The sequence below is a fragment of the Eucalyptus grandis genome, chromosome 7, assembly GCF_016545825.1.
Source record: "Eucalyptus grandis isolate ANBG69807.140 chromosome 7, ASM1654582v1, whole genome shotgun sequence".
NCBI classification, from domain to species: Eukaryota; Viridiplantae; Streptophyta; class Magnoliopsida; order Myrtales; family Myrtaceae; genus Eucalyptus; species Eucalyptus grandis.
In genome coordinates, this window is record NC_052618.1 from 5679743 (window position 1) to 5699175 (window position 19433).

The 19433-nt window shown below is 39.4% G+C and overlaps 2 protein-coding genes across 2 annotated transcripts; one reads left to right on the top strand and one right to left on the bottom strand.

The window, feature by feature from the left end:
* Positions 1 to 5814: 5814 nt before the first annotated feature.
* Positions 5815 to 8030, top strand: LOC104452533 (L-type lectin-domain containing receptor kinase IV.1). The gene has a single exon (XM_018876912.2). The coding sequence runs from the start codon at positions 5815 to 5817 to the stop codon at positions 7816 to 7818; it is 2004 nt and encodes a 667-aa protein (XP_018732457.2). The 3' UTR covers positions 7819 to 8030.
* A 386-nt stretch (positions 8031 to 8416) lies between these two features.
* LOC120296345 (tropinone reductase 1-like) lies at positions 8417 to 12344 on the bottom strand. The gene is made up of 5 exons (XM_039318212.1): positions 12307 to 12344; positions 9838 to 9962; positions 9511 to 9718; positions 8644 to 8860; positions 8417 to 8556 (listed from the first exon to the last, which is right to left on the bottom strand). Exons 2-5 carry the CDS (start codon positions 9924 to 9926, stop codon positions 8438 to 8440), a joined length of 633 nt encoding a protein of 210 aa, XP_039174146.1. The 5' UTR covers positions 9927 to 9962; positions 12307 to 12344; the 3' UTR covers positions 8417 to 8437.
* Between the last annotated feature and the right edge of the window lie 7089 nt (positions 12345 to 19433).

The following is a 19433-nucleotide window of genomic DNA, read 5'->3' on the forward strand; positions in this document are numbered from 1 at the left end:
CTAAACTAGAAGTTATCCGCTGTTTTGTCGAGGGAACTCACGGAACTAGCCAAATGGTGGAGGATTAGGTGTGATGATTCTGTTTTGTGTTGAAATAGGCTAGATGAACTATAGATTGAAGCTGTGAGTCCTTGCATGTCATGTTAAATCCTTGCATGTTTCAAAAATTGAGAGTGAGTACATTGAGTTGGTTGAGTAAGTTGGAAAGGTGGCTGTCGAGTGAGGAAAAGTGCTGCATGTTGCTGTAGATGAGTCAAGATGCGAGTATTTGCCTTGGATTGAGCTGTGGACGGTTGTAGGTAAGTGAAGACCTGCTGTGGCTACCCTTAGATGCTGTGGAGAAGTGTCAGAATACTAAAAGAGGAATTTGTAGAGAAATTAAATGGTTTAGTTGAGCTGAAAATGAAGAAAACGGTGCAAAGCTTTCTGTTCTAGAGAAACAGAGATAGAAAAACCTTTTGTTATGTGTCACCTTGAATTTTAATGATGTAATTAAGGAAAATAACAAGTTACTTAAGAGTATACTAATTAAGTTAGGTTTCTATCTCTAGTTATATTGAGATTCATGCGAAAATGTATTGGCGAGAGTAATTCTCCTTGAAACAGTAAGCTGTTCTGCTGAAGACAGCAAAACCTTCGATAGTTCTACGAATTTTCTGTACTTTTCTATAAATAATTGGACCTTAAACCCTTCATGAAAGTTGTAGAACACATCTTGAGGAATAACATGTCAAAATTTGAAAACAAACGGACGAGGTTCGGGTAGTGAAACAATCTTTCTTCTGTAAGTACTAAATCTGGAAGATGCTGCAGAATTTTAGAAAGAAGGCAGCAAATTACTGGTCTTAATACATTGAGATATAGACTTAGGTTTCTTCACAGAAAATGTTAATCTATGTCTTTTCTATAACATGCTAAAATTTTGTAACATTCCGATAATAATAGATGTACTTTCTGTGTCTACGTTTGAAACTGCCCACAATTGCTCATATACTGCCTTGATCCGAGAATGTGCATTGGTTGTTGTGTCTTTTGTACTTGACTTTCATGAAATATATGGAGTCTAATGATCTCATGATAGTGGTTAGTTCGAGCATGAGAATGTCTCTTCCATCATTTGAAGTGAAGTCATTGTATAGTTACCAAGAGTGACATGCGCATGCAATGAATGAGATGCGTTGTGCTTGATTATGGGGCAAAACTGTTAGGCATGAAATGGGAGGTGCCAAAATGGTTTTACTTTATAATTAGGACTTGTGTGGATGTTTGGCGCATGAGAGTGATGTGTTCTGATGATTGATTATGCTTGAGTGAATTGTGTGCTCTTAAGGTCTTGTGCGTGCTGTGATGACATTAATCAAAGGTGTGATGTGTGGAATGTGTGTTTGAAATGAGTAAGAGGTTTCCATCGGTACTGAGATGCCGGTGATGCCCCGGGGAGTGGGATGCCCATGCTGTGTGTTCTTGGATGCCTCGGTTGAGTGAGACTGGGATGCCTCAGAGTGAGATGCCCTTGTAGGTGATCAAGGATGCCTAGATTGTGGGATACCGGGATGCCTTGGAGTGAGATGCCCTATGCTGTGTGTTCTTGGGATGCCTCAGTTGTGTGATATTGAGATGCCTCGGAGTGAGATGCCCATGATAAAAATATTGTGGAAGTCCGGATGTGGGATTCCGGAAGTGACTCGATTGGGCTAGCGGCATTCCGGTGGGTAAACTGATCGAGGGTGGACTTGATATTCACACTATAATATAAATTCCACTTGGCATGTGAGTTCATCCATTGTTGTTGCATTACATCTTGGCACAGATTTAGAGCATGAGGTATACATATGCATTTGACATTTTAGTATGGTGCAATCATTCCTGTGATGTTCCAGTATTCAATTAACCATACATGTGACAATCCTATCTTAGTATCTTAAGCTATTTGGTTATGCTTCTCTTGTCTTCTTGGCAGCTGTGGATTGTCTAGGTTAGAGTGTTATCGCTTCTTTATTGGCATTGCTCATTCCTTTATTTTTCTTTTTCTTTTTCATATCGTTAGTATGGACGTGCTGCCGATAGCCTCGTTACAGGGTGATTGCGCATATAGATGCATCTTTCCATGATGTGTATGATCTTGATATTGAGCTAACCTATATGAAGTACGAGGCTACGCTGTGGATGGACGACGGCAGGGCAGATTTGATTCCGATGAGGTTTGTCGCGTGGTTCATAAACCACGAAGGAGAGTTGTTTGGCCTCCTTCATTTTGGTGCTGGAGGACCTAGAGCTGGGACAGATGGCGCTTAGGCGCCTAGATCGTGTAGAAGCTGGAGAAGACGTCTGTTTTTTTTTTTTGACGGACGTGGGCTAGAGTGGGATAGTGGAGTTAGGAACCCCCTCACCCTTTTCCCTGGCTGTTTACTTATGCCTTTGTTTTTGAACTTGTAAGTATGTTGTATATAGGTGAAAAACTTGTAAGTAATCCAAGTTGATTTTTGTAAGCCCGAATGATCTTAACAGGAAAGAAATGAAGCTTCTCATGATCTTTATATATGATCCTAGTTGGTTTGTCTAATGTTAGTTGACAGGACTATTGCATGATAGCCTTGTTATATAAAGTTTAGATCTTAAAATATCCATGTTATACATGCTAACCTTTAAAGGTGAACGCTGTAGTCCGGCAATTGAGATTAATAAGTCCTGCAAGATGACAATCCATGTAATTTTCGATTGCACTTAGTATGTGACGCTACTGAGACATCACACTATGACTTGTGTTATTGATTGTTATTGGATATATTTTCAAAATCTATATTGATATTTTTATATTTGTGAGATGATATAGGTACTATGGAAGGAGGATCAAATAGTGTGTCTAATGAGCAAATGGAACCGGTTGAACAATTCTTGGATGATGATGATCTTGACATATTAATAGCGTGGTTGTGCATAGTTGTGATGGACACATCCGTGCATACGAAAAAACCTATTAGGGACAGTAAATTATCAAGACCCGAATGGAAAGTGGAGATTGTTTATGGATATTCATATAGAATATATGAAGCCTTCAGGATAGAGAAACATGTTTTTCTAAATCTATGTGATTTAATGAGGGTAAGAGGTTGGTTGAAAGATAGTTGATATGTTCAAATAGATGAATAAGTTGGGACTTTTTTTTATCTTTGGTTAGTCACAATAGCTCAAATAGAGATTTATGTGAGAGATTCCAATATTCGGGAGAAACGATCAGCAAGTATTTCAACATAATGTTGAAAGCAATTCTCAAACTTTCAAAAGAGATAATTAGATTACCGTCCTTTGATGTCGTTCCATGAGAAATTCTTATGGATCCTAGTCATAAACGCTACTTCAAGATATGATTTTTATATCAATTCTATACCATCAAATACATATAGTTGATAATCTTATATAATATTAGATTGGTAATAAATTGACAGGGCTGCGTAGGTGCTATAGATGGCACCCATATAAATGCTATCGTCCCGATGTCTCAGCAGATTCCATTTAGAGGCAGAAAATGGATTACCACCTACAATGTGCTGTGTGTTTGCTCATTTGATATTAAATTTACTTTCGTGTATGCTAGATGGGAAGGATCTACCAACAATTATTGAGTGCTTTCGGCAGTACTCGAAACTCCTAAACTGCAATTTCCCCGACCACCACCTGGTATTTACTTTGTTTATAAAGACAAACTTTCTTTATGATTATATTATGGTTGAATATCACAACAAATATATATATATATATATATATATATATATATATATACACATACATATCATGTTATAGGAAAATACTACGTGATAGATTCTGGTTATGCTACACTTGTGGGATTTTTAACTTCATTTAAAGGTGAACGGTATCATCTTAACGTTTATAGAGGGAATGGGAGACGGCCAAGAACAACAAGAGAATTGTTCAACCACAAGCACTCTTCACTAAGAAATGTAATTGAGAGGTCATTTGGGGCATTAAAGAATCACTTCAACATTTTGAGACATATGTCTCCATTTATAATTCGGAAGCAATCACTTGTTGTAATTGCATGTTGTGCTCTCCATAATTATATTCGTGATCAAGATAGGATGGACATAGATTGTTTCCTATATGGAGATCCATAGTATCCATTCGGACCTAGAGAAGTGGAGGTTGCAGATGATACATTGCATGAGCAGGCACTTGGGATAAACGTGCTTAGGATAAGTATTACAAATAAAATGACAAGGGATCACAATATGCTTGAGATTTCATGACTTTGTGTTTCCGACTTTTGTAATATTGTTTTAAGTAATCACTTATCAAAGTCAATGTGATGAAGTTGAACAATGAACTATATTACTTCATAATTGTGATGTCATGTATGAAAGGGTCCATGTAGAGATCTATAAGATACTCTCTTTTTTGCTAGCTCTTATTGTATGAACTTTACTTACAAAATTTTCTTCCAAGTATGTACACATGACAATCTTAAGAATATTTTTCTCCACTCACCATGAACAAAATTAAATTGGTGAGTAGTCCGTGAGAATGAGAATTCAATACCAAGTTTACACTTCATTAAAAAAAAAAAAAAAAAAAAACACTTGAGAAAATTTTGGATTAGAATTTTATACAGTTATCAATCATATTTCTATTCTTTTTATATTTCAAGTATAGAAATTTTTTGTAGTAGTTTTGTGTAGTTACCAAACATTCATTTGCTCAGAAATTGTTCTCGGGAACATAAATTAAAAAAAAAACTATTTCTGATTAAAAAATTGTTCCCTAGAATAAAATGGTTACCAAACACGCTCTAAGGGTTTGTTCACGTTTGGTAACGCTTTTGTTCCGGGGAACAATTTCTTTTCAGAAATAGTTTTTTCTATTTTATTCCTAGGAAGAATTTCTAAGTAAAATAAGGCGTTTGATAATTATAGAAAATTTATTTTCTTGGAATAGAAAAAGAATAGAAATGCATTTGGTACGATCCATAAATTTTTGTATTTTTTTTGTTTTTTCCTCTCACTCATAGACGGTTGACCATTGACCACTGACCGCCGCCTACTGCCGCCCAATCGCCGCCCACTGCTTGTCGTTGCCGCCCGCCGCCGCCCAACCACCACCCACAGCCCACTGGCCGCCGGCCATTTGGACAAAACTTCGTGTTCCTCACGGACCATATGGTAGACCAGTCTAGAAATCAACAGTGTGGACTTTCGTCGTTCTTTCATCCTTACACCATGGGTTGATCCTCCCTCAAATATTCCGACGGACCCCTTGTCTTACAAGTAGTACTGTCACATGCTTGTTTTATTATGGGAAGAAAATTACCGGGCTTTCGATTCCATCACACCCACCTTCCAATTTCTCTCCCCGACAAAATGTCGTCATCCGTTTCGGAGGCCATGACTTCTTGCAACGTCCATAGCAGTCAGATTGCGAACTACTCAGTAGCATCCGTCCGATTTGTTTATTCAGAGTCATCGCGACCGCAAATGCAATATGAAATCGAAGTTCTATCTCTCACCTTGAAGTCCTCTTTGCCTCATGAACAGGGCTCTATTGAATTCGTCCTAGTCTTCTTTGCCTCGTGAACAGGGCTCTATTGGATTCGTCCTAGTCCTCTTTGCCTCATGAACAGGGCTCTATTGGATTCGTCTAAGTCCAAGTCATTCATCAATCGTAGGACTCATGTGGAGCAGAAATTTTTGAAATCTGCACCATTCGTTTGACGTTGTTAGATAAAGATTCTTCTGGATTTTTATAGCCCTTGTAGCTGCATCGTTCTTCAGCTAATTGCTAAGCAGACTTTGAGTTTGAGCCATGTTCTTCATGATTCTGGCCGTGCTCTCTCTGCTACCAGTTTTTGCTTACGCTCAAGAGACCAATTTTGTTTACAATGGTTTCCGATCGGCCAATCTGAGCCTTGATGGGATCGCCGCGGTCACCTCCAATGGCCTCCTGAAGCTGACCAATGCCACCAAACAGCAGAAGGGCCACACCTTCCATCCCGACCCTGTCAAGTTCAAGAACTCGCCAAACGACTCTGTCTACTCCTTCTCCACCGCTTTCGTCTTCGCAATTCAACCTCAGTATGCCACTCTGAGCGGCCATGGGATCGTCTTTGTGATTGCGCCCCAAAGAGGCCTCCCTGGGTCCCTAGGGGGCCAATACCTTGGCATGTTCAACGAAACTGACAACGGCAACTCCACCAATCATGTGTTTGGGGTGGAACTCGACACGATCCAGAACACAGAGTTTAAAGACATCAACGATAATCATGTCGGAATCGACTTGAATGGGTTGACATCAGCAAACTCAACTCAGGCGGGGTATTATGTAGATGGTGGTGAGTTCAAGAACTTGACTCTAATCAGTGGTAAAGAAATGCAAGTTTGGGTGGACTACGATGGAACTGTAAAGCGGATCAATGTCACATTGGCTCCAATCAACATGCAAAAACCGCAGACTCCCCTTTTGTCTCTTAGGCAGGATCTCTCGTCAATCATCAACCAGAGCATGTATGTCGGCTTCTCATCATCGATCGGTTCGGTCCTAACTTCTCACTATGTTCTGGGTTGGAGCTTCAGGGTAAATGGAGAGGCTCAGGCACTTGCCCTGTCCCAACTTCCTAAGCTTCCTCGGATCGGTAAGAAGGAGACGTCGAAAGTACTGACTATAGGGCTCCCGCTGATGGTTCTTTTCGTTGTATCAATGCCGATCTTCAGCGTGGTTTACGTGATAAGAAGGAAAAGGAGATTCGCTGAGGTCCTCGAAGAGTGGGAGAGGGACTACGGCCCGCACCGGTTCAAGTTCAAAGACCTTTATATTGCGACAAAAGGATTCCGGGAGCAAGAGCTATTAGGGACAGGAGGGTTTGGTCGGGTCTATAGAGGAATCTTACCCACATCGAAGATAGAGATTGCGGTGAAGAAGGTCTCACACGAGTCGAGACAAGGCATGAGAGAGTTCATAGCAGAGATTGTCAGCATTGGCCGGCTCCGTCACCGCAACATAGTTTCGCTCCTCGGTTACTGCCGTCGGAAAGGGGAGTTGTTCTTGGTTTACAACTACATGCCCAACGGGAGCCTCGACAAATACCTCCATAACCAACCAAAGGTGACCCTCAATTGGAGGCAAAGATTCAGAGTGATCAAAGGAGTGGCATCTGGGCTGCTTTATCTGCACGAAGGGTGGGAGCAAGTGGTGATCCACAGGGATATAAAGGCGAGTAATATCTTGCTAGATGCTGAATTAAATGGAAGACTTGGAGATTTCGGGCTTGCAAGACTATACAACCATGGAACCGACCCTCAAACGACTCACGTGGTAGGAACGTTCGGTTATCTTGCCCCTGAGCACACGCGAACAGGCAAGGCCACTAGGAACACCGACGTGTATGCGTTTGGAGCGTTTTTGCTCGAGGTAGCCTGCGGGAGAAGGCCGATAGAGCTTCGGGACCCGGAGAGCGTGAAATTAGTCAACTGGGTATTTTCTTGCTGGGACAGAGGTGCAATTCTCGAGGCTAGAGATCCGAGGTTGGGGGCAGAATTTGTGGAAGAAGAGATGGAGTTGGTGCTGAAACTCGGGTTGATCTGTTCCCACTCTGACCCGTTGATGAGGCCGAGCATGCGTCAACTTTTGCAGTACTTGGAGGGTGATCTTCCGATGCCGGATCTGTTGTCCATGGGCCTTTCCTCAGGCGGGTTAATGTTCGCTCATCGCGAAGGTTTTGACCATTTGGCCACGTCTTATCCGTCCTCCACCTCCAAGGCATTTACGGACTTGTCTTCTGTCGCAGAATCCCATCTCTCAGGTGGACGATGAGCCTCATGGTTTGGTTTCTAATTTAGTTCCATCCCCTGTATTTGGGAAAACATCCATATGTCCAGTAGCATCTTTCTTCTCTTGTAAAAATAGATTAGTTGTAAGATAAGATCATGTTCAAATCTAGAATTCGTAGGCTCCATGGGTCATTCTGACCCTAGTCCGTCTAAGTATCAATAAAATACACGCTCTTTATTTTTCTATGGCTCAAATTAGCTACCAGCCCAGCAGCCGTGGCTGCTGCTGACCTTGGTGGGGGGGGTGTTCATGTTCTCAAGTTGCAAATCAACAAAAGTGACCGAACATAGGTGTCACGACCTCTCTTTTTCCGTCCAGGGGAAAAGAAAAACGGTTTAGGTGTCGCGCCCCAGTCCTCGAGCGCATGCCCATTCTCGGAGGTCGATAAAATTTGTGACGTCCCAAGACGCATCGCCAACTTATTCATTTTATTGCACATGCAGAAGCAAATAATAAATCTTCTGATAGTAATCATCTCGAGATAGAAAAGCAGGACAATAGATTTACGAACAAAACATGCTTTTATAAATCAACTGAGTCAAGTACAAAAGTTTATAACCAAAAGACTTCAAAAGACGCGAAATCCGGATAGAGATATCGGTTAGACTAATACAGGTTTCGTGATGGTGGTTTTCACAGGCCCAGGAGCCACCGTGTTGATCCGAATGTTGTCTTTCGCCCATTCACATGCCAAGTTCTTGGTAAGCTGATTGATAGCTCCTGGAAGAGCGACATGAGTTCATGAGCCGTGTACAGTGTGCTGGAAATGACCCTTCAAGGAAGAGCCTGGACAAAACATCATCGTACCTTTGGAAGCAGAGTAAATCGAGAGTGCAGGTAGAGCTACAACACCCGCAATTGAGGAAAGAAAAACAATGTTGCCGTCTCCTGAAGCTTTCAGGAGTGGATGCGCAAGTTGGCACAAATGGTAAGGGGACTCGAGGTTGGCTTTCAACACGTAAGAGCAGTCCTCTGGTCTGTGATCTAGCACGCCCTTAAGAACAACTGTTGCCGCATTGTTTACCTGCGTTAGCCGTACTAGCATCAAAACCGAGCTTGGAAACAAGACTACAGGAGAATTGAATGAGGGCAGTAGTAGCGGAATAATGAATTAAATGCTATTGTGTCTGATCATAACAAGTGCAGCCAACTTGTCCATTGTCTATTGATTCAGCACACATAAAACAATGTCAATCTGAAGATTGGATTTTCGACAGCCAACACATCCATTATCTACACCCGGAACCCTTTTCTATTCGGTGGGTTCAGTGATTAAAATATTACAAATGAGACTGACCTTTCAAACTGAAACCGGGTTCTTAAATCAAATGTAAAATTAATTTAATAAGTAGCGTCTGATTAGTTATGTAATTTTTTATCTTTACGAATGATTTTCATGAGGTCACTGACGTTACTTGAACAGGAACTCAGTTGCCAAGTACAGTACACTACCAAAGCAGCAGCAATTAAACCAGAAGTTGCCAAGTACAGAACGCTATCAAAGCAGCAGATATTGAACAAGAATTTGCAGAATTGTCCTTCTATGTGTAACCAAAACCACAAACCAATTGAACTAAAGACTTCGACTTCTTGCTAGACTTAAACAAGAGATCGATAGAAACAAAAATTGCTTCCATAGCAACTGCTAGACGATGATTATTGAGTGTTACTAACCAGAATGTTCAGCTTGCCATCAAAAACAGAGGAGACGGTCTTAATCAGCTCTTCCTTTTGGGTATTGCAAGTGAGGTCACAGACCGAACCCCTCACTTGAAATCCTTTGCCCCGCCACTCTTCCACTCGCTCGTTGAGCTCTTTCTCGTTGCGAGAACAAGTGTGCACACTCGCGCCGAGCCCCGCTAGCTCTGCTACGATCGCGTACCTTATCCATAGACAGATTGATCAAGAATTGAATTGAAATTGCCACACAAGAGCAAGAGACTAAAAGAAAGTGCTGGAATCATGTGTAAATGGTCACCAAGAAAGTGAACTGAGACTGACCCAATCCCTCTGGTTCCACCAGTGACCAAAGCGGTCTTGCCTTTCAGCGACCACCTTCGGTCGTTGAAGCTCGTACCAGCACTTTCCATGACTTCTTCCTCCAAGTTTTCTTTTCCTTTCGCGATCTTATATAAAGGGCCAAATGATTCTCGGGTTAAGAAATGGGAAGGGACAGCAACTTATTGTCCATTGGCAAAGCTAGGCAGAAACCAATAAATGTGTCCGGACACGAAATGACGGAATTGTGGGTCAAGGCATCAGTTTAGGTGAGTGTAAAATAATGTTTCGCGGATAGCAGGTCATAATTGCTGAAGGACAACCGACTTCAAAAGACAAAGATGCAAATGCCAGTAACAAAGAAAGCACAAATTCAACCGCCTAAAATGAGACTTTGAGAGATTCCGACGAACAATAACGACAGGCGATGTTCCCTCTGTTTTTGGTGAAAATACCCAGGTGTGATTAGTGATTTGGGTTGGGATTAATTGGGATCGCCATCCGTCCCATATGAATCCGAATGGATGTATTATTGAAATATCCAATTTTTTTTAAAATAATAATAATAGAAGTTTTGCCTATCGTGACCTTCCCTCAAATGATTCACCTAAAGATTGGCCAATAGATTATATCAATTCGCAACTTTCGGATTAATTATGATACAATCAATTTATTCAAGAGCCTCCACTAATTGATAATATAAGTAAAGTGTGGGAGAATACTTCCATGAAGTAAAGATTATGGATTTGAGAATGTGATTATGTTAAATTACTCTAATGTCATTTCAATAATATTTTCTCTTTTATTCAAAAATATTGCGGGCAACTTAAATTGATTTTCTAGAATTTTAAATGATAACGTGTATGGAAAAGGAAAAGGGGCATGTTTTCATTGGTTTGTACTCAACAAATTATGGTTTCGAATCTGTAAAGTAGGTACGCAGCGGCTTTGGAAGCTTGCGCAATTATGATAAGTCTTGTCCCGTAAAATCATCGCTGTTTTTATAGCCACTCCTTGCGTTGACCAAACTTTTCCACAGTACATAATTCTTAATCTTATGGTACAAAGTCAAATGAAACTTAATTGGTTGAATGAGTTGTGCTGTGAAATAATGCTGAAAGAAACGGATTTTGCAACTCAAGTCTAATGCAAGATGAAAAAATTATCAAAGAAATCAACGCAAAATAATAAGTATATAAGAAATTTACATGATTTGATCCAAATGTTGAACCTAGCCAACCACCTAGTAATCAATCATGAATCAAAGAAATGCAAATTTAATAATCGCTCAAGGTGTTTTTCAACCTTAAATTACACCTCAAGCAAAACTCACAACTATTATCTCACAACCTCTCATAATCCATAACAAAGGAAAAACCTTCACGCTTCTTTTGTCAGCTCTAATGCACAATGACCGAGTGAAATTCCATTTTTATATGTTTTCGTGTGACTTGCTGACTCAACTCAGGAATCCAACTTCAATGTGAAAAGCATTTCAATAAAGAATTGCTTTTTCGGACATGAAGTTACAAGTCATATGTGGGTCTTGAATTGGATTTCCTTCACTAATTCAAACTCAAAACATATACTAAGCAAGTTGAAATTGAACGTTAGGTAACATAACTAATAAAACAAAAGGGATAATGGCACAAAAATCACAAACTTATACATTTAGAGCCGCAACCTTTTTTTTTCTGTCCAGAGAGAGGAATGGACTTATTGATTTAGAGGTAATGCCTAAGTAGGCTTACATTTTGGATTAGGCATGAGCTCTCCCCACTTTTTTTTTTTTTTTTTTTTTGGTAAATTGCTCTCCCCACTTATGACCTCGCCAACATTCATCAAATATTCGACCAAAAAAAAAAAAAAAAAAATTCATCAAATACTCACCACTGATGCATCGAACGAGATTGACAGGGGGGAAAGCATATAAAACCACGGTGAACAAAAAACCATACGTTCCTTGCCAAAAAAAAACAAAAAAACAAAAAACCATATGTTGGTTGAGGTCAGTGAAAGATCACCATTGAGCGAACCCTATCAAGACACATTCGAAGCAACCCAAAATAGGAAGAAGCTGTGTACGGCCTTGGTTAAATTGTTTTGTCGAACAAATGGTGCGCAGTGGATTGAAGAGAGAATATTGAGCAATTCAAAACCCGACCGCACATCCAGACTTAGAAGAAATCGCCAAGACATACTTGAAATCAACAGCAGCGACTCCATAAAACCCAACACGCGTACGGACTAACAAAAAGAAAGAACGGGCCTCCGTTTCCCCGGCTTGACCAAAGCAGGGCGAGCCGACAAAAGGTTTGCGGAGCGAGCGTTTGGCGGTGGGGGTCCCTACCCGGCTCGGAGACCGCGGCTAGAGGGCGAGCTCGAAACGAATCGAGCTATGGCCGACTGCCTTGCGATGTCTCCGAGCCGAGATCCTCGGGGAAAAAGGGTCGAACCGAAAAAGGAACTCACCGGCGATGTGGGAATCGGGAGAGAGGAGACCACGAGGGTGAGGACGCCGGCTGGATGTCGTTGGACGGCGACAGTGGAGGCGGCTGGTCGTGCGTGGCCAAGGAGGCGAAGTGCATCCGGCTGAGAGCAAAGGGAAACGAGCCGCCGATTCTTCCCTTTCTCTCCCCCAACTCCCGGATCCCCCTCCATTTCTCCTCTACCGTGTAAGTCTTCCCGGCAGGCGCGCATGCATCATGCAGCTACCCTGCCGGCCTAGGTGAACAAACTTTAAAAATGACACTCAATAATCAAAGCATGGAATAAATAAATTACAAGAAAGCAAAATTCAAACACTAAACTAAATCTAGCCCAGCCATGATTTTTTAAAAAATAAATATGCAATTCTAATTAACTTCTTTTGTGTTCTCTTTTTGTAATGAAGACTAAACTATATAATGCAAACTTAGATTTGAATGCAACTAATGAAAATTGCTATTATCATGATCAAATTCTAATGACATGAGAAGATAAAATAAAATTAGGGAAATTGACACAAATAGTCCATGAACTTTGGTTCAATGTATAATTTGGTCTTTAAACTTTTTATTTGTCCAATATGATCCCTAAACTTTAACTCTATGTATAATATGGTCCATGAATTTTTAATTTGTTCAATATAGTTTCTAAACTTTCGGTATATGTTCAATCCAGTCCTTAAATTGTATGGATATGTGTAATATAGTCCTTCCATAAGTATTCAAGATCAAGGACTACATTGAATATATTCATATAGTTTAAGGACTGGATTGAACATTTACAAAAAAATTAGGGAATATATTGAACAAATTAAAAGTTTAGAGACCACGTTACACATTTGGTTAAAGTTTAGGAACAACATTGAATAAATTAAAATTTTATGGACCAAATTGTACATTGGGCAAAAGTTTAGAGACTGTATGTGTCATTATCCCATAAAATTACTCTAATATGGCATGCAATTTTAATTAAATGAACTTCGACATGTAATCACTAAATGACATGGAATTGAGGACATGACATGGATGGTGACAAGGCAATGACGTGGCATATATAATGTGGCATGGTGACATGGCAAGTTACAATGATGTGGCAAGATGACATAGCATAACATGATGCAACCCAATCTATATGATGTTGTTGACACCTAAATTTTGACGATTTAGTTTATTCATTTATTACATAGGAAATTATTGGTTAATTTTTATTAATTACATAGCACATAGATTTATATTTGCATTTATTTTGCATTTTTTGCATTTTATTGGACGGAAGGCGGATGGTTTCAAATTAGTTGGATTAAGCCCATGAAACGAGCAAGTCGGCCCAGGCCCATATTTTTAATGATCGAACATTATCTCGTGGGAAAATTAATTTTCAAATTTCAATCGATATGAATTTTTTTTTTTTAGATAGGGCAGATGATTAAAAAAATATTGCGATTTGGCCTTGAAAGATTTGGATTTAGAAAATTTCATCTTGATCTCGAATCCTTATCAATATGGGATGAATTTTGTGAAAAGATTTACGAAGATTGATTCGAAGTATAATTTGAAAATCCAATTCCTTTTTCCTATAAAAGCCGTGCGTGTGAGAGGTTTAAAGGGGGAGCTTCGTTGAAAAAATTAAGAAAAAAGTCAAGAGAGGAGCAGAAAAAAGGAAAAAGCTTCTGCAGAAAGGGGGAGAAAAGAGAAGTACAGAGAGAAAGTGACGTGAGAGGAGACAAGAGGAGAGAGAAAGAAATAAAAAAGAAGAAGGAAGAAGCACTGTTCTTCTTCCCCGGTGGGTTCGACTGCCGCCCGCGCTGCTGCCCTCTGGACGCCGCCGATCTCACCCCCCGAAAGCCCGACGCCGCTGCGCCACCGCGAGCACCGTTGCCGCACCTTACCACCGCCGCGCCTCTGCACCCGCGAACCGCCTGTTGCCCGCTGGTCACGGTGTCGCTGTCTTGACGCTGACCCGTGCTGCGCCGACGCCACCGAACTGCACTGATCTGAGATCCCGTCGCGCCTACCGCCGCCTGCAGAGCCCTCGCCAACGCTCGCTGAAGCCGCGCCAGATCCGGACGCCCACCCAGCGTCGCACCACCTTGCAGCAGCCTCCGCCCGACGACCCGCGCCACCACAACGTCGAGCCTCGCCGTGCCTCCTTCGCGAGCAACCCGCGACGCCAGCCCAGCTGTCTGTGACTCCCCTTGCCGACGCCGCTCGGATCCAAACCCCTGCACAGCACCCGCTGTTCGCAATTGGCCGTGACCCGCGAGTCCCCTTTCCGAACTCCGCCACCTGCTGCCGCCGGAGTTTCTTCCTGCCAGACCTCTGATCTGCTGCCCCTCACCGGAGCCGGTGACCAGCCGCACGGACACGAAGCTTGAAAGGGATAAAGGAAAAAAATCATTTAGGTAGTTCCTTTTTATTTACTTTATTTATATATTTATTTTTAATGTTATTCTCACTTATTTACTTTTTTCCTTTAGTAGGATTATTCCTAAATATGTTCCAACATGAAAGTGCCCTCAAAAGGATTGATAGTCCGATTTTCGCGTCCGAAATCCGATTCGAATCCCTTATAAAAATCGACAATCCAATTTCAAGCCCGAGATTTGATTCGCGATTTAAAATTAAAATTTGGCCAACCCGATCTCACGCGCGAGATATGGTTTCGCCAATTTTTGGATATCAATATTATCTTCGCTGATTTGATACCGTGTGTTTGGATCAATTTTATTTTCATTAAATAAAAAAATCAAAAAGAAAAATCCGTAAGGACTAGGTTTGTTTTTGTTATCTTGCATACTAAGATTGCATATTATTGGTTTAGATAATTTCTCCTAAATAGATTGCATGCTTATTAGGAAAATAAAAATCATGTGCACGTCATATAGAATTAGTTTCATACAATGCACGTCATTTAGTGATTTTTGTTAGGTGCATTTAATTAGAAATTGCCCATCATTAGAATTAGGTCATTAGATTAATTTAGATTGCATATTTAAATGTTGCATTTCTTAAATTTCGAATCTCATAAAAAAAATTATTTAGAATAAATCATCTCATGCTTAGGATAGATTACATGCTTAGTTATGTCATATTGCTTAGGTCATATAGCTAAGTCATGTTGCCTTGTCATATCATTTCATGTTAACTTAGTGGCATGCATTGCATATTGCATGATTTTCATTAATTAAGTGAAAACAAGACAAAAAATTGCGTGTTAATTAGAAATCATATTTAGGACTGCTGATGTGAATTCTAAATTAACATTGCAGATGCTTTCGTTGCTTTGAGGTAAGTTCTCGCATCATTTATTCATTTGCTTTCTTGAGTGTTAAATTGGTGGTAGACGCATGTATGATCACCTCACATGTTAGGAAGTTTATTTAAAATCAATTCAATTGCCAAACATTTTTGAAAATAAAAAAGAATGGTACCGAAAGAGTATTAGAGAAATCTAATGTAACCAAGTCCCCGTACCCATAATCTCTGGTTCGTAGAAGTAAAATAATTCTCCCATTATTTTACTTAGGTGTCTAATCGACCTACCAAAAATAGATTAGTGGCGACTCCTAAATAAAATCAATTTGCATGTTAAGAATTCGAACCTAAGTCGCGAATTGGTATGGGCTTGGGAGAGCCCGAGTTAAGTTTAGGCTTAACAATCCATTAGCCAAACCCTAGGTGGTTCACAGTCCAAAACCGAAAAATTGGTCGCGACGGATGTTAACTTTGAGTTTTTTAATTAAATTCGAGTAAATAATTAATAGGGTTAATATCACGAAAACTCCAAACTAATATAGATGTGACAAATTTATCCTAAGATAGTTTTTTCATCACAAAAATCCCAAATTGGTATATATGTAACAAATTTATCTTTCGTTAGTTTTCGTTAAATTACATTAATACCATAAAAATCACAAAATTTGTACACCTATGATAAACATAGAGTAAAACTCTACACTAAAACATTCATCCATTGTCGCATGTCATAAGATTCAGCAATTTGAAGGTGAAATTTAATGAAAAATATAGAGGCTAAATTTGTCATCGGTGTATCAATTTGAGATTTTTAGAGGTAAAAAATTAATTTAGGACAAATTTATCGTATGTGTACTAGTTTGGGATTTTTTCGTGATATGAACCCTAATTAATAAAAAGAAATTACCTAATGTGAAGAGTTATCTGAATTAAATTAGAAAATAATTTAAATTAAATGTTATTTCAACTTGGAGACTTATCTTAAACTATTGAATATAATCTAACATGCAATCTTATCCAAAAATAAAAATAAAAATAAATCCTAATATATCACGAGATGCAAATTTTTATATTTTCAAAATAGCAAAGCAAAGCAAATAGATAAGCTCCTAATCAAGCAAAATTATCCGACCAATTCAAATTTGCAAGCCAAATAAATCAACACCCCAATCTTAATGCCTAAAGATCAAGTGAGCGATTTTTCGTGCAATTTATAACCCTATCTAGGAAAGTTTGCAAATTTGGATATACCCAAAATCTCGAAGTACTTAAAATTAGATCACGATATATTCAAATTAGGAAACCAAATATTGAATTCAAATTCAGTTTAGGAAAGTAACCTAATTAAAGGACTAGTTTCCCAATTGGAACTAGTGGCGGCCGGGTACAACAAGCTTCACGGCAAGCGATGCGGTAGCTTCGTTGGAGCGGGTTGGAATCGAAGCGGCGGCGTCACCAGGTGAGGGATCTGAGCAATGGCACCGTCATATGAGACAGGCAACAGTGGAGTAGGGACGGTGTCGGTGATGACCGATTAGAGGTGAGCAATGGTCTAGGGTCGACCCCGGACCGACCTGGACCGGCCCAACCCCGCGCCTCCCGGTCCGGTTCCCAAGGGGACTAGGTCGGTCTTTGGTCCTGAAATTCTAGGACTAACACTATGCGGGTTGGTCCTTGGTCCTAATAGTTTTAGGGTCGGTCCAACTGGACCAACCGTGTATATTATATTATTTGTAATTCTTGTATATATTCAAACCTAAGTAAAATGTCTGTTATATTATATTATATTGAGATATTCTATCAATAGCACTAATAGTAATTTCAATTTCAAACTTTTGTTGAGTATTAATTATGTGTCGTTTGTCCTTACCAAAAAAAAAAAAATTTATATGTCGTTTGTTTTGTTTTCGGGTGTTTAGAAGTTCAAGTGAATTAACAAAACGTGAAGTTATATATTAATGGTTTATATTAAGTATTTTGAACTTTTTATGGTTTAATTGTATTTTACTAATGAATTTCAATTGCACTTTGCTTTTCAATTTGTGTCAAATGGTAGAAGTTTTTGAAGAGTAGAGTAACTTCAGTAGTTGCTGTGGTGATTTGCTAGTCAAGTGGTGAAGCTCATTTTTGGTTGAGTGAACTCCACATGATCAAATGCTAGTCAAGTGGTGTGAAGCTCATTTTTTGGTTGAGTGGACTCTACATGATCAAATGTAGGAAAACGCTTTTGCATATGGTGTTATGAATATTAAAGATAGATGATTACAAGAACTTTCCATCTTGTCTCATATCTCGATGAGCGGTTAGCATGTACGAAATTTCTATTATTGTGTCATCTTAAATTTGCTAAATATGTATTGGTATTTAGTTGCACAATGCCGCATTGTCGATGGATGTGTAATTTGAATTTGTAGGTTTACTTTTTTTATGGAGTATAAAAAATAAGACGAAAAAAATTATTGATCGGTCCCGGGTTGACCCTGGAACCGGACCGAACCCATTGGGTCGGTTTGGTCCTCGGTCCTAAAAATTAAGGACCGACACCGTACGGCCGGCCCTGGTGGGTTTAGGGGGTGGCTGGACCAACCCGGACCATGCTCACCCCTATGACTGATGACTTGGCCGTACGAGTCTCTCGGTCGCGTCTCTCTCTCTCTCTCTCTCTCTCTCTCTCTCATGCCCGCTCTCTCTAATTGTGAGGATTAAGAGTCTTTATGGGTCAATAAGGTTTTCTTGTTTACTAATCCTACGGGTTAGAATATTTAATCCTTGTGGGCTTATTTTCAACCATATTGAAGTAATGGGCTTTATTAATATTAAGCTCAATGCCTTTTATCAGTTATTTTTGTCATGGGCTTAAACCAACTCAATTAAAGCTCAAAACCCCTCTTATTAGCCATGTGATTTTCAGCTAGTAAATCTCCATAGTCTTGGCCGAAACTTGCTTCTTTCGTCAATTTGATTGAATTAAGTCCATCCACCGTCGGTCAAATTAAATGCAATTTTATGAATTTATTGGTATGCTATAAATTGCAAAATACTCGTAAACTATATGCAGTTTAGCTAATATTTTTGTTCAAGGATCGAGGTCGATCTCTAATTTTCTTATACAATGAATGTTTAAATGAGTTGCCTAAATTTAGATGTCAATAATTTCGCTTATATAATAAAATTATCGAGATATAAAATATATTTTGTGACCATATTTTGAAAGTTTATGATTGTGGGGTAAATGATTACAAATATGCTTCAAGCTGGCATGGTCTTGAATACGAATAGAAAAACTTCATTTTCACTTGTTTATGGATTCCCCACTTTGGTCTCATTTGTTTCATGAAAAACATGGCATTTCTGAAAAATATTTCCTTGGAAGATGACCATATTTTTTTATACTTGGTTGAAATTTAAAAATTAATTGGAAAATATTTTTCACTATTTGGTACGAAAAATTTGATTTGATTTTCCTCTGGTGAGGATGAGCTTGCTTGGTGAGCTTGTCCTCTCCTATGGTCAACGACACAAAGAAGAAGGAAATACAATTTACAAATTTACAAATCATTTTTTTTTTTTAAAAGATAAAAATATAATTAAAAGGAGCACAAGACAAATAACGTGTTTGGTCCGAGTGAAAGAAAGACAAGGGAAAATCATTTTCCCTACTTTTCAATGTGTTTTTCATTAACAGAAAATGTTTTCCTTAACTAGTTTATTTTCTATGAATCAAACAATAGAAGATTCGAATACTTTTTGTAAAAATTATTTTTTGTGAAACAAATAAAGTCTTTATGTGCCTTGAATTTCAACAATACTTCATTGTCAAATTCGTCTTAGCATGGGAAAGAGAGCTAACATATTAGG

Excerpts from the sequence above, each read along its gene's own strand:
- LOC104452533 (XM_018876912.2), top strand. The coding sequence starts at position 5,815 with ATGTTCTTCATGATTCTGGCCGTGCTCTCTCTGCTACCAGTTTTTGCT.
- LOC120296345 (XM_039318212.1), bottom strand. The coding sequence starts at position 9,926 with ATGGAAAGTGCTGGTACGAGCTTCAACGACCGAAGGTGGTCGCTGAAA. Across the intron at positions 8,861-9,510 it reads ATGGCAAGCTGAACATTCTG|GTAAACAATGCGGCAACAGT; the intron begins GTTAGTAACACT and ends CGGCTAACGCAG. Across the intron at positions 8,557-8,643 it reads GATTTACTCTGCTTCCAAAG|GAGCTATCAATCAGCTTACC; the intron begins GTACGATGATGT and ends TCGCTCTTCCAG.